The sequence below is a fragment of the Sinocyclocheilus anshuiensis genome, unplaced genomic scaffold (assembly GCF_001515605.1).
Source record: "Sinocyclocheilus anshuiensis isolate Anshui unplaced genomic scaffold, SAMN03320099.WGS_v1.1 scaffold154, whole genome shotgun sequence".
Lineage (NCBI taxonomy): Eukaryota > Metazoa > Chordata > Actinopteri > Cypriniformes > Cyprinidae > Sinocyclocheilus > Sinocyclocheilus anshuiensis.
Genome location: NW_015546101.1, coordinates 2300382 through 2313785, shown reverse-complemented (window position 1 = coordinate 2313785; position 13404 = coordinate 2300382). Strand labels below are relative to the sequence as shown.

At 38.5% G+C, this 13404-nt stretch overlaps 1 protein-coding gene across 1 annotated transcript in view; it reads right to left on the bottom strand.

Annotated features, from left to right (window-relative positions):
- Window positions 1-12634, bottom strand: part of LOC107700365 (leucine-rich repeat-containing G-protein coupled receptor 4-like) — a 29191-nt gene extending 16557 nt beyond the window's left edge. The window contains exons 1-4 of the mRNA XM_016501991.1: window positions 12618-12634; window positions 12405-12476; window positions 2242-2313; window positions 1312-1383 (exon numbers count right to left, since the gene is read on the bottom strand). Of these exons, the coding sequence (XP_016357477.1) occupies window positions 1312-1383; window positions 2242-2313; window positions 12405-12476; window positions 12618-12634 (233 nt within the window). The remainder of the gene's footprint in view (window positions 1-1311; window positions 1384-2241; window positions 2314-12404; window positions 12477-12617) is intronic.
- Window positions 12635-13404: the final 770 nt, after the last annotated feature.

Sequence of the window (13404 nt, the reverse complement as noted above, 5' to 3'; positions counted from 1 at the left end):
TGTAATTAGGAGGGTTTTTTTTTTTTTTTGGTAGCCTGATTAGTGCAGCTGAAGAACCTGTGCAGAAAGCCTGCAGGGTGAACACATTCCCGGAGGACTGCCCCCTTTCCTCTCTCTCATGTGTCTCTCGTCTTTGGCATCTGCTCTGACTATATTCCTACTCTTTCTCTCATCATCCTCGCTAAGGGGCAGAAGGCACGTTGATTGACAGGTCATTCTCTAAGGCCTTATCCAAAAGCAGGTGGACTGTGCCAAAACACATTACTTCAGCACAACCGGGAAAAAGAGAGGAAAAACACACAACGTGAGGGGGTAAGATAGAGAGATGAAGAGATCTGGAGAGGTGATAATGGCTGAGAGCTGATTTTTTAAACACACGTTGTCCCACAGCAGAAACAGCAGCTGGACTAAATCTCATTGAGACAAAGTTAAAGGACAGACACACAAACAAACAATGCACAGTTACAGAAACTAATGCATCTGAGACATTACCATGTAAACATTTCTTGATGAAATACATAAGATCATTGCTATCATAACATTATACAGGTAATTGACAAAATTACATGGACAGGATTTTTTTTTTTTTTAAAGCAATGCACCAATGTACAGTATAAGCCAATCATCTGTATTGGCCAGTAAAAGTGATTATCAGACATTGGCAAGCAATGATCAGCCAAACAGCCAATGATCTGAGCCAATTATGACACGTCAATCAGAAGGCTCTGGTAGTACAGTTTGAGGTCAGTAAGATTCTAATATTTTTGAAAGAAGTGTCTTATGCTCAACAAGGCTACATTTATCTGATAAAAAAAAAATCTGTAAAAAGGTAATATTGTGAAATATTATTACAATTTAACTTTTTTATCATTTTATTTGAATATATGTTAAAATTGTATTTATACCTGTGATCAAAGCTGAATTTTCAGCATCATTACTCCAGACTACAGTGTCACATGATCCTTCAGAAATCATTCTAATATGCTGATTTGATGCTCAAGATACATTACTTATTATTATCAATGTTGTAAACAGCTGTGCTGCTTAATATTTTTCGTGGAACCATAATACTTTTTTCAGGATTCTTTAAAGAATAGAAAGTTCAAAAGAACAGCATTTATTTGAAATAGGAGTATTTTGAAAATGATAAACGTCTTTATTGTCACTCTTTACTGTTACTTTTCTAAATAAAAGCATCAATTTCTATCTTACTGTATCTTACTGACCCCATTTTTTGAACAATAGTTTATAGAACAGTAGTTTAAAGTACTTCTTATTGAGTGGGAAAGAGAAAAATGCTGAGATGCTTACAAAGACTGCAGGGCAGGGAGATTCTTGAGAGCTGCGCTTGGGACAGTCTTCAACTGATTGTTCTGAAGCATCCTGAAAAATAAGTTTAAAATGCCACCATTATGTACTGTGTGCACATCAATGACACATCACAGCACAACACAATACAATACATATACACTTCTCTTCAAGATTTCACCACAAATATAACCACTATATTAGCTCTAGTATTGATTTAATGTGTTTGTGTGTGTGTCTCGTTCTGAGCTAATCATGGTGCATATCTTGCTTCCTCTACCCTATCAGCTCTCTGGCGTCACTCAAATGGCATAGGCCGCGAGGACAGCTTTTCCTACTCCTGTGCCAAGCCACAGCACACGCAACTACACACTAACACACACATACGGTTACATACACACAGCCCAGCCAAGAGGCATTCACAAACACATAACCACAGTAAATAAAAACTGGTCCCAAATCATCTCCAACATCTATAGTTCCAAAGCCAATGGCTTTTGGTCCACAATCAGTTTCCCTAACTCAATTCTCACAACAGTGTCTGGATGAGCTGTAAGAGCACCATGGGGCTTTGAAATAGCCCTGGATGAGGACAGGAAGAGGAAAATTAGCTTTATGTAAAGCATGGCTGAGGGGACCGGGCTGCTGATAAGCTGCATTTGAATTGGCTCACAAACACCTGAAGGACAGAATATGAGTTACAGCAAAGAGAGAGAGGGAGAGAGAGAATGCATCATGATGAATGGTACTCCATCAGACACTGACAGACTTGCTGATCCAGTAGCAGCGAAATTCCTGTAACACAACACCACTTAACAACTCAACAAAACACACAGCAGGATCTACTTCTTTCTCACTGCACTGTACAAGATCTTCTCACTGGGTGAACGAGTTATCCTGTATCAAATAGAGGTGTGTGTGTTGAATACTTACAGAACTTTAAGCTGATGGAGGCCAGACAGAGCCTCTGGGTGGATGAATGCAAGGTCATTACCAGCCAAACGTCTACGGAGAGAGAGAGAGAGAGAGAGAGGGAGAGAGAGAGAGAGATACTTCATTTCAGCTAGACTGCAAAAATGTCAGATATTCTGATGGAAAGCTGGAGAAAGGGTGTCAAAGGGAGTGAAAGTGAAGTTATGAGTGGTAAGGAACAGTGAAGAAAGAGTGATTTAAAAACTACGCAGGATGAGATGTTGTAAAATGCGGAGAAACGCACAACTGCAACATTCATTTTTAAATTTACCCTTCACTAAGCACCACCTTAAGGCTGTGTGTCCACCAAAGCATTTTCAATCAACTGAAAATGCCAGATGCTCTGCTGAAAACGCCTAGCTGTGAGTGCTTGAGAGTGCTTCTGCGTTTTCAGTTAAGACGCTTTGGTTGGTATGATACGGAATATCCGCTAAAGTAATATGACACATCACAAATTAAATGTTTCTCCAAGCATTAATTTCATAATTTTGTGGTAGTCCGGGAATTCCATCTGGTGAAGACATGAATACTCGGAGACAAACAATATTAACTTCTCCATTGTTATTCAGTCGTAGTACAAGCAGGGTGTGATGGTTGGTCGGTGTGGTATTAGTCCCACCCCTTCTCCACTGTGATTAGCTGACTAAAAAGTGACAGTGATGAGTGCTGCATTTTACCCAAAGTTGAACTATCGTCGCTGAGAAAAAAAGCCAGACGCACAGTACTCAGCTGAAATGAATGATCAGCGCCTTTCTCATGGTGTTTTAGAAAACAGCGCTCCCTTTGAAAACAACTGAAAAAAAAAACACAAGCCTTGGTGGACACGTGGCCTAAATGTAACTGGCCAGTCCTTAGTGACAATCTTTTGCTTTTTTTCTAATGTAAGCCTAAGGATAGTTTAATTGTAGTTTAAATTAAATGAAACGATTTTAAAGAAACAATCCCACAACACAGAACATCACTGTTGCTATGTCACTTATAATTAGCAACTAATATACAAATATTTTATAAACAAACACACATATAAAGTACATACATGATTATAATTATACACTGATAATAAGAGTTCTTGAGAACCAAATCAGCACATTGATTTCAAGGATCATGTGACAAGATTGGAGTAACGGCTGCTGAAAATTCAGCTTTGCCCATACAGGAATAAATTACATTTTAAAATATATTAAATTAGAAAAGAGCTGTAATAATATTTCACAATATATATATATATTTCTTTTTACAGAATTCTCCAGCTTCTTGTCTATGAGACATTCTGTAAAGCTTGTCTAAATTAGCAATGTAACTAAGCAGGGCATAGCTTAGCAAGGGGTCTACTGCTATGTGGCTTGGCAACTATAAACAGCCTACAGACTTAGTGCGGGAGTACAATATATACAGCAGCTGATATATGCGGTGCTGACAGTAGTGTGTTTGATAAGCGTTGCCCTCTCCAAGTGCTAACTTGCTCTTTGTAGGCAAAAGCCTCTCCAGACTCTGTCTGAATGGACAGCACAAATACCTAAGGACGTGTCAGAATGTGATGGTTGGAATGAATGTACTGTGAAGTTGATGAGCTCGGATTGTACAGATATGTTCTGGGCTGGACAACACACAGCCTGACACCTTCTATTCAGAGAGAATCAAGTAGACATCTTGAATCAGAATTTCACAAGGAATGTGAAGGCATGTACACAGGTTAAGCTGTACTGCACAATACATGCTAGGATGTAAATTGTTTTCATACATGCGTTTTTCAATGTTGCGTGTGCCGTTAACTGGTGTGTGAGAGTGTTTGTGTGTGGTAAGACAGGCAAAGGGTCCACATAACTTCACCAAATCAGGCCCGAGAGATTAACACCAGATTTATCACCCACTGAAACTGGAGTCAGAGAACTCTCTCACACTCTTCTAACTCTCTTATCATCTCTCTCTCTATCTGTTAGGAGCAGAAATAGGCCACAGCTTTTCAGAAAGAACAGAAAGCCTTCCATTTGGCCCCTCTCATTACAGGAAGTACTGGACTGCACACATTTATCTAGATGTTTACAGCATCAGGATGTGTTAACTGCCCCTTGGTGGCCCTTAGATGCATGTCTGAAATAAATCAAATGTAAAATATTATATACAAATAAAACTTTTGCAGTGTGATTATTATTTCAATGCAAAAAAAAAAAAATATGCAATGTCCATCCTTCCTCACTACAGCACCACCTGTGTGTGGAAGTAACCAAACTGAGAGAAAAGTCTTCAAGGAGTTTATAAGGAAGTTTGATATGCAATGATTTACAAAAGTAATTGTGTGATGTTTGGGATCCACCTATCTTTCAACTTCTGCCATTATAAAGGTGCTCTAAATAATTTAGTTTTTGTGGACGAATTTTCCATGACTATATCATCTAGACTAATTTTTCCATTGACAGATTTGAAAGCTGCAAAATTTTGCAAGCAATATGTAAACTGAATTTTTCATTATATTAAATAGCTTGAAATGTTACATTCTTTCTTGTCTGCTGTCTTTGTAAAAATAAAAATAAAAAATAAAAAATGAAAAACAAAAACAATGACAAAAAACAAAAAAACAAAACTGGATGTGAAATGGAGCACCACAAAACGGGCAAAAAAAATTAAAAAAAATCCAGGGATCATTTGCCCACTGAGCAACTGATGCTGAGATGTGTTGTATTACAAATTTATAAAATGTTAAATCTAGGTTCCAATGTAATAGAATATATACTGAAAAAGTTATGTACCTTGTGTTTTACATTTTGAGGTAAAAAAAGGATGACCTTTCTAAGGAGATCAAATCAGGAAGCCCAGGTGTCTGAGATAATGACCTTTTGTCTTTATGCTCTTCCTGACCATCTGGCTTTTTAAGCTCAAAGCACAGCTGTACCTTTGTCTCTGTGATAATGCGAAAGTATGGCGATACTGTCAGACTGATTGGATCAGCACCTATGCATTGAATGACACTGTTATACTGATGAGATCAAGGCTGGGAAAATGCCTGTGTCGGGCTGATTCCTGTACTTCATTTGCATGCTATGCAATAGCAGATTACGCAGAGAATCACATACGGGAACTTCAGTCATCCATCAACATGATCAAGATTGCCGTACTTTAACAAAATCCAACGAGATATTCTTGATCTCTCAAAGAGTCTCCTGGTCTTTGCTTCGACGAGGAAAAAATTTCCAACAGATGAATAAAGGACTTTGTGAAAAACAAAAAAAAAAGATGCTTCATGCTTGGTTCGATTGCCTGGTCCGACCCGGAGTTTGATTGATCCCCCCTCCCGCTGCCCCCGCTGGTTTGTGTTCATACTGTGTTTTTTTTGGTTCCGAACCACGGTACATTTGCGTCATCAGAGAGGCAGCTGCTTACCCCTGTTACTAGGTTACGACTATGCAGAAGATGGCAAAAGGAATGGATGCCTGCTCACTTCATTTTTTACTTATGATTTTGAATCGATTAATTTACAAAACGCCAAGACAGAGCGGCACATGCATCTAATTTGTCACGACTGTAATGCAAAGCTTCAAAAGAACATGGGAGTCACTTTCTGCGAGAAGAAATGAGATATCAATTCTTTCTGCTGCAGCGCGTCAGTCACACTTATCAGGAAAGCGAGTGAGTAAACACACATATAAACAGTTTGACCAATTCATACATCATTAATAGCGATTCAATTCCGTGATTTAGTACGATTGCGTTAACATCAGAAGCGAACCGTACCGGAGTTCACATGAACTGTACCCCAGACCACCTGAGTTCAGAAAACATTATCCAATTGAACTGAACTCTGAAGTCAAACAAACACGGGTGCACACCAAAAGTGCTAGTGTGAAAGCCCCCTTACATTCTCCATAATACCAAAGTATATATGTAAGGGTGTGCTCATACTTGTCATGGTTGGTTTGATTAAAACGAACCCTGGTGCGATTGCTCTGTTAGTGCGGTTCGTTTGAGCAAGTTTGAACGCTGCCATCCAAACCCTGGTGCGCACCAAACAAGCGGACCGAGACCGCTAAAAAGATGGGTCTCGGTCCGCTTCCAAACGAACTCTGGTGCCGTTCGAATGAAATATGACCACAACACGGACCAAATACTTCTAAACGAACCAAAAACAGGAAGTAATGACAAGATGCAACGTTATGCGACATGATTTGACGACACGGTGTAACCAAAACAAAATTAGCAGAAGGCAAATGTGGAGCAACGATAAGGTAAAGTGCCTTTTATGAGCTCCTTGTGAGTTTGCAGGTGGTCAAAATAAAATTATATGTACATGCAAGAATGAGCGCGCTTAGTCCAGCAGACGGCATTATGTGTGTTCGACTTCAAGCGGCGCTGAGCAGACTGATCAGTTAATGGGTGCTTTGATATCATACACCCGCAGCGTGCTTTAAAGCTTTAAAGTCTAAAGGCTGATTTATACTTCTGCGTCGGACCTACGCCGTAGCCTTTACGCCGTAGGCTATGCGTCAGTTTTCATTTATACTTCTGCGTGTTTTTCTGTTTGGCCGATGCGTTCGTGGTGGGACTTTTATTTTGACGGCGCTGCGAAAAGCAGTGCCTGAACACACAGTGCTCACATTCTCCCTCTTGTTCACTGTCGTCGTTAACAGTTCTGTCCACGGACACAAGTCTGTCTAATAATCAGATAGAACTGCTAAACAAAGGAATTAAAATGCATACAAAAAACGATTGCTTATATATTGTTAGTAATAGAAAGGCAAACATGATAATACTTTCTCGTTTGCCGTCAGCATTCAGCAAATACGCAGTTATATAATTTAAACAAACCTTTGAATGACTAATGAACATCTAATTTCAAAAACCTTGCAAACTTAGTCGAATCCAGCTGTGAGATCTTGTGAAGTGTGCATGTGTATCCTGCACGATCGCGTGTACTCTGCGTGACGGTCGGTCTGTGTGAATTGAATACGGACAGGAGGAGAGTTCAGCTTAATTGAGACGCGCGATCGACAAACTTTAAACTCGTGATTTCAAATTATGCTGCGCTTCATGCTTTTGCCCAATGTCATATTCATGTCATTTTCATGGTGTGCTGTATGTAAAATGAGTGTTGCCTTGGCTTTATTTGAAAAAATGTCATTCCCAATGCACACAAACTTCCCAGAATACTGAGTGCCCTGTTAGTTACAGTGTTTACTTCCTTTTTAATTATATTTTTATTAAATATTTGTTTATTTGTGAGAAATACTGTCATTTAAAGTATAAGCATGTTTATTTTACACATTAATTTTTTAAATCCATTTCCAAATTATTTCAAATTTCTTAAATATTAAATAAAAGAAATAAAATTATATCGGCTTTATATCGGCCATCGACCACCCTGCTTTCCAAGATATCGGCATCGGCTGTCAAAAAACCAATATCGGTCGACCACTAATCACTATGCCTTTAGGTTTGGTGTATTTAGGTTCGCTGTCAAAAATGCCAATGTGAAAGCTAAGCAGACCAGGACCAAATGTATCATTTTCCTTTTTGGTCCGGACCAACTGAACCAAACAAACCGAACTACAAGTGTGAACACACCCTAAGTCTATGGATAACTTATGCGGTGTCTCCAATATTCACCTGCAGACCTGGAGAAAGACAAACAGACAAAAAAGGGAAAGAGAGGGGAAAAACAACATGTGACACTGGATAATAAAGCTGGAATTATGATGGTGAGGACATGACAGGGGCAGCTTATCAGTCCGCAGGATCATAGGGGTTCAGCTTCTAAGTGTTGAAATATTGCCACACACAATGAGATGGATGGAGAGAGAAAACACAGGGAGAGATTAAAAGGACTGCTGGGATACTAAAAAGTTAAAATTATGAACCAACACACAGGCTTTGACAGAATATCTGTCTCTCTACAACCACAACACAAACCCCAAATTACACAATCAACTACCGTCTAACTGCGTTCTTGTTTACATCAACACATTTGTTGTGGCACACCAATGCGGTTGAGTTAGTGGTGCGGGAAAAAGAGACGTTTTCTCGCTCCATGACTCTCTCTACATCGTTCTGGTTTGGCTGTGTCTCAAAGCCACCAGATTTGGCCAGGACACCATGGGTGTATTCTTAAGTACACACTCAGCGTCACAACTCAGCAGTCTGATGCATTGAGAGGGGAGATGTCACCCCTGATCATTATTTGTCTGGAACTAATCTAAGTCTCATTCTGTGGTCAGTGTGTTGCCAAAGCTGTGTAGCGCTACTCCGGCGTGTTGCTTTAGTAACCACTTCAGTGAGCACGGCAACTGAATGTCATGTGACCCTCTGAAGGGTTCAGCCAAGACAGAATTACCTATATAAAACAAATTACAAATGAACTAATAAGTCAATGCGATGCAATATAGCTATCCAATATGGCATTGTCAGATTTTCCGGCTGTATTGTTTAGGACACATCCAGCGAGGCTGGATTCAGATTGATCCAAGTGACATCTCCCAGGTCAAGAGCTTTAATGGTGCACTTTTATTTAAGTTTAAAACATTTACTTTCAGTTCAGAACTACATTCATTAAAAATAATTGCAGTCTTTGCAATTGTACTGCAGGCCACTATAGAAATGCCTTTATATATCATTATAAAGCAACTTCTTTAGGACACTGGCATACAAAATGATGATACATATTTTTAAATAGATTACAAAAATGTTTTACAGAAATTCATTAGAAAATAGTTCACCCAAAAATTTAAATGCTGTCATCATTTACTCACTCTCAAGTTGTTCCAAACCTGAATTAATTTATTTCAGCTGTTGAACACAAAAGATCATATTTTGAAGAATGTTGCTAACAAAAAATACAGTGGAAGTCAATGGTTACCGTCAACTATTTAGTTACCAACAATCTTCAAAATATCTTCTTTTGTGTTCAACAGAAGAAAGAAACACATACAGGTTTGAAACAAGTGAAGGGTGAGTAAATGATGACAATGTTCATTTTTGGGTGAACTATTCCTTTCAATACAAAAAAATCAATCAAACACAATCTCTGGCATACTCACATGTGCAATAATTATAAAGCCAGAGACACACATACATCTAGAGAGGATTAATATTTGACAGCTCTATATCTGTCAGTGGGGGTGGATATGTTTGAAGAGAGAGGTGTGGCTGTGTGTATGTGTGTGGTTATGATAGAAGACTGCATGACTCTGAGGCAGAGAATGTTCCTCTTGGCTCTCCACTGTGCTGCCTAACAGCAGCCACGGGTCACACCAACACGCACAGAAGCACATCACTGCCGCTGCACTGTCAGGGTAAATGCATTCTGTAAATAGGTGTTCTGCTCACGGTGATCTTTTATGCCTTCATCTCTACATGAGAACTACTTTTGAAACGCAATATCTGCCAGCTTATTTCTGGACACCCACACTTTTATACATAGCATCTATGCAGTCTATGCAGTCCATCTCTTCATCTCTGAGTTTGAGTTGCTTTATCATGCATTTGGAAATGTAACATCTGCCAACCATCTTCCCATACTTGTATTCAAAGTGCTTATTACAAAAGAGAAGCTTAAAGGACTCCCTGTGGATTTCTGTCAAAATAAATGATGGTTTAATATTTGAAAATGAAAAAAATAAAATAAAATAAAATAGCCATAAATATTAGCACTGCGATTTTACCGTTCTAATTTAAAATCTAATAATAATAATAATAACTTTGATCGATGCACAGTAAAATGTCACAATAGTAATATTTATTTTATTTAGTCATTTTTATCTTTTTATTTAGTAATGGTAGCAGTAATTATAATTATTGTTGTTGTTGTTATTATTTTTATATAGCGATATAAATCACAGAATTTTGGCCAAACTGCACAGCCTTACAAACCAGCACAGCAAAGCAGGATGTTTTTTAACGCATTTATCAGGAACATTTTACATATTTTTTTCCCTCCAAATTATGCACGCACATTTTTCATTAAAATTAAATGTTTTCTTTACAAAAATATTAGTTTTTTAATTAGCAAGTTGAGTTATTTTTATGATTTAAACAATTATTTTTCCTTTGCAGGCTTATAACTTTTACTATTCAAAATAAAAGTTATTCTTTTACCCAGTATTCTTTTCCTCTTTTATGTATGGATACAGCCTAGTTGAAGATCTTGCAATGCAAATGTTGCTGCTGAGTGGTTACAACAGTCCAGGATTTGTTTAAAAATAAATTTAAGCCCAGAAAGTGAACTCCTGACCCTTGTGATTAAACACACCCATTGTGACCACTGAACCATGAGCAACCTGACAAAGAGCATCTGGCACAATGCAGTGCTGTACAGGTCCCAGAGACCTAGCGCACCCCTCACCCCATTCCCAGATAGCACACGCTTCTGAAAACTCCAGTTGTCACGGAAACCATTGTTTTGCCCTCTTTCTTCCCGCCATGCATTCCTTCTCACAATGCGTTGAAAAGCAAATTGGCCTTTGACAAAGCACTGGAGAACTGTTTGGGAACGAGAGCTGAAGAGATTGGAGTGGATGAAAGACACACGAGGGTAAGAAAACACACTCCAATCAAACGAATAAAAAAAAGGAAAAGAGCGAACAGCAAAGGGGAGCCAACTTTGGGAGCTGGTCATTTCAGCTGTCTGGAAGCGCTGGTACCTGATATCACTTAAGACAGATGTTATCTGCCCTTCCCGCAGATGGGCAGACGTGGGATGAGAGAAGAAGTAAAGAAAAGACAAACACAAAGAAAAAAATCAGTCACACCCAACGAGAGTTCAAGACTTACTTCAGATATACTGATACAGCCACTCCAAATCTGTATAAAACAGCATGTGTTTGTTCCTTTAATGTCATTAAAATGCTATGGTCAAGTGGTTCCCACCCCCTTTAAAAAGTCTGTCATCATCCCTGTGCCTAAGAACAATAACCCCTCTTGCTTGAATGACTATCGTCCAGTTGCCCTCACGTCAATAGTCATGAAGGTCTTTGAGAAACTTATAAAGAGCAACATTTGCTCCTCCATCCCTGATACTTTAGACCCTCTTCAGTTTGCCTATCGTCCCAACTCTTAATATTTATTAAGTCTACAGTATACTGTCCTGCACATTTTATTTTATTCATTTTTTTTTTTAATCTTTTTCCATACCTATATTTATATATATTTTTCTTGTGTTTGCATTCTTTAATAATTGCACTGTCCATGGGCGGACCTGACTTACATTTCACTGCTGGTCATATATTCTGTATATAACCATGTATGTGACAAATAAAAATCTTGAATCTTGAAGTTAGATGTAGCTTCAAAAGCCATCTGACACCCGTAGCATCCTGAGATGCTCTGACTAACAGTACTTTGTAAGCTATGAGACTGTGCCAGATGTGCTGCACCACACTGATGGTGCTGTGGGTGGCCAAATCTGTTCCCCGCTTATTCTCTCTAATTGGTCTTTGGACTTTTTTAAGGGAAATCTCAAGCTCTAATAGGCAGTGTGTAGCTTGTTTGTCTGTAAATGATTTTATCTTAATTTTAAGTTTATCTTTTATTTTAATGTTGATTTATTTTAAATAATAAACATTATTTTGTGCAAGTATTGTATACGGCTTAAATGATACAGAAAAGAAAGTCGTGTTATACTTGCAATAGTGCTGTTATACTGAATATTCACCTGAGTGGATTTTCTGTGGCAATGAGCCTGAAGCCTCATATAACAGCACTAAAGCATTAACGGTGATCGCAGAGTCAAATTGTCTGGAAGTCATTCATTTTCAATAAAAATTGGCAATCTGAGGTGACATGAGCAACACTGTTTAGCAGACTTTAATTTATGAAAATGGACAGTGACACAATGTAGTGACTATCAAAAGAAATGAAGACAATGGAGCTCGCATAATCCAACAAGCTGGCACTGAGACCAGCAGTGATTTGGATGTGGATTTAGCTTCAAAGTTGTTTCTGCAGTTCTATAAACATTTCAAAATCTTAAAAATAGACAAGAATATTCAAGAATGATGACAGAGCAAAAGATCATCTCAAATCATCATGGAGATGTTCCATGATGGTGTTTGAAAAAAAGTGTCAAGAATATATAAGAAAAAGAAAACAGAGCATGAGGGGAAATAGTGAAAGAGAGAGAAAACAGAAATCATCCTCACAGTTCTTCCAGATAGGGCAGGTTTCTGAAGACATTAACAGGCAGCTCAGTGATGTTGTTCATGCTGATGTCCCTATGGAAACAGAAGAACAAATGCTCATAGTCAGTGGTTGAGCAGTACCATTTCTATAGGTTAACACAACATAAACAATTTACATTTGCTGTTTGGCTGCATTTCTGTTTGGATTTACATTTTCTGGTTCACATTGTTTACATTGACTGCTTCACCATTTTGCATGGAAGAGAAGAGATCATGGATGATTTCATACTGTGATTTTGCTTGCTTTGGGCTTGAGCTGACTCACCAACATAACTAAAACTGGCCATGTGCAGACACTCATTTCAACCACAGCTTTCTATTTTCTAGATTTCATGGTCATATCATGATTTATTCAAAGGTGCTCCCTCTCCAATCCAAAAACAGCATTTATTAAAAATAAACTGTAAAAAATGGGCATGTGAAACTGCAGAAAACAGACATGTAGTATCTGAAACCTCAACAAAAATTAAAAGCTTTTTTTTTAAAAAAGGGGGCATAACACACAGATTTAGCCAATCTCATGTTAATCTTGAGTACCTATATAGTAGTATTGCATCCTTCATATCACCGAAGAGTCTTTAGTTTTATCAGACTTATAAAAGAAAGATACAGCTTTATGATTCTCTCCGAAAACAGTCGAGCTCCTGGAGGCGTGCCGTGGGCGGAGCTAAAGAATCACAAACACGCGCAGCTTTTGCGTAACCATCGTCTGCAAGCTGTGAGATCGACAAAAATAATTCCCTTAACGCTGGGTTCTTTGGGAAGCTGAACAAGGTTATCTTTCCCTCACAACCAAAAACTCATTTTTTTGGTGACTGTTGAATTTGTGGTCAAAAACAAAATGTAAAATCCTTCTCGAGCAAGTCCTGTGCAGCACTGCCGACGACTTCTGTAACCTGAATGAGGCACGTTTGATGGGCTGCTCTTGCTCTCGCTCTGGTTGATGTGTGCTCGCGCTCTT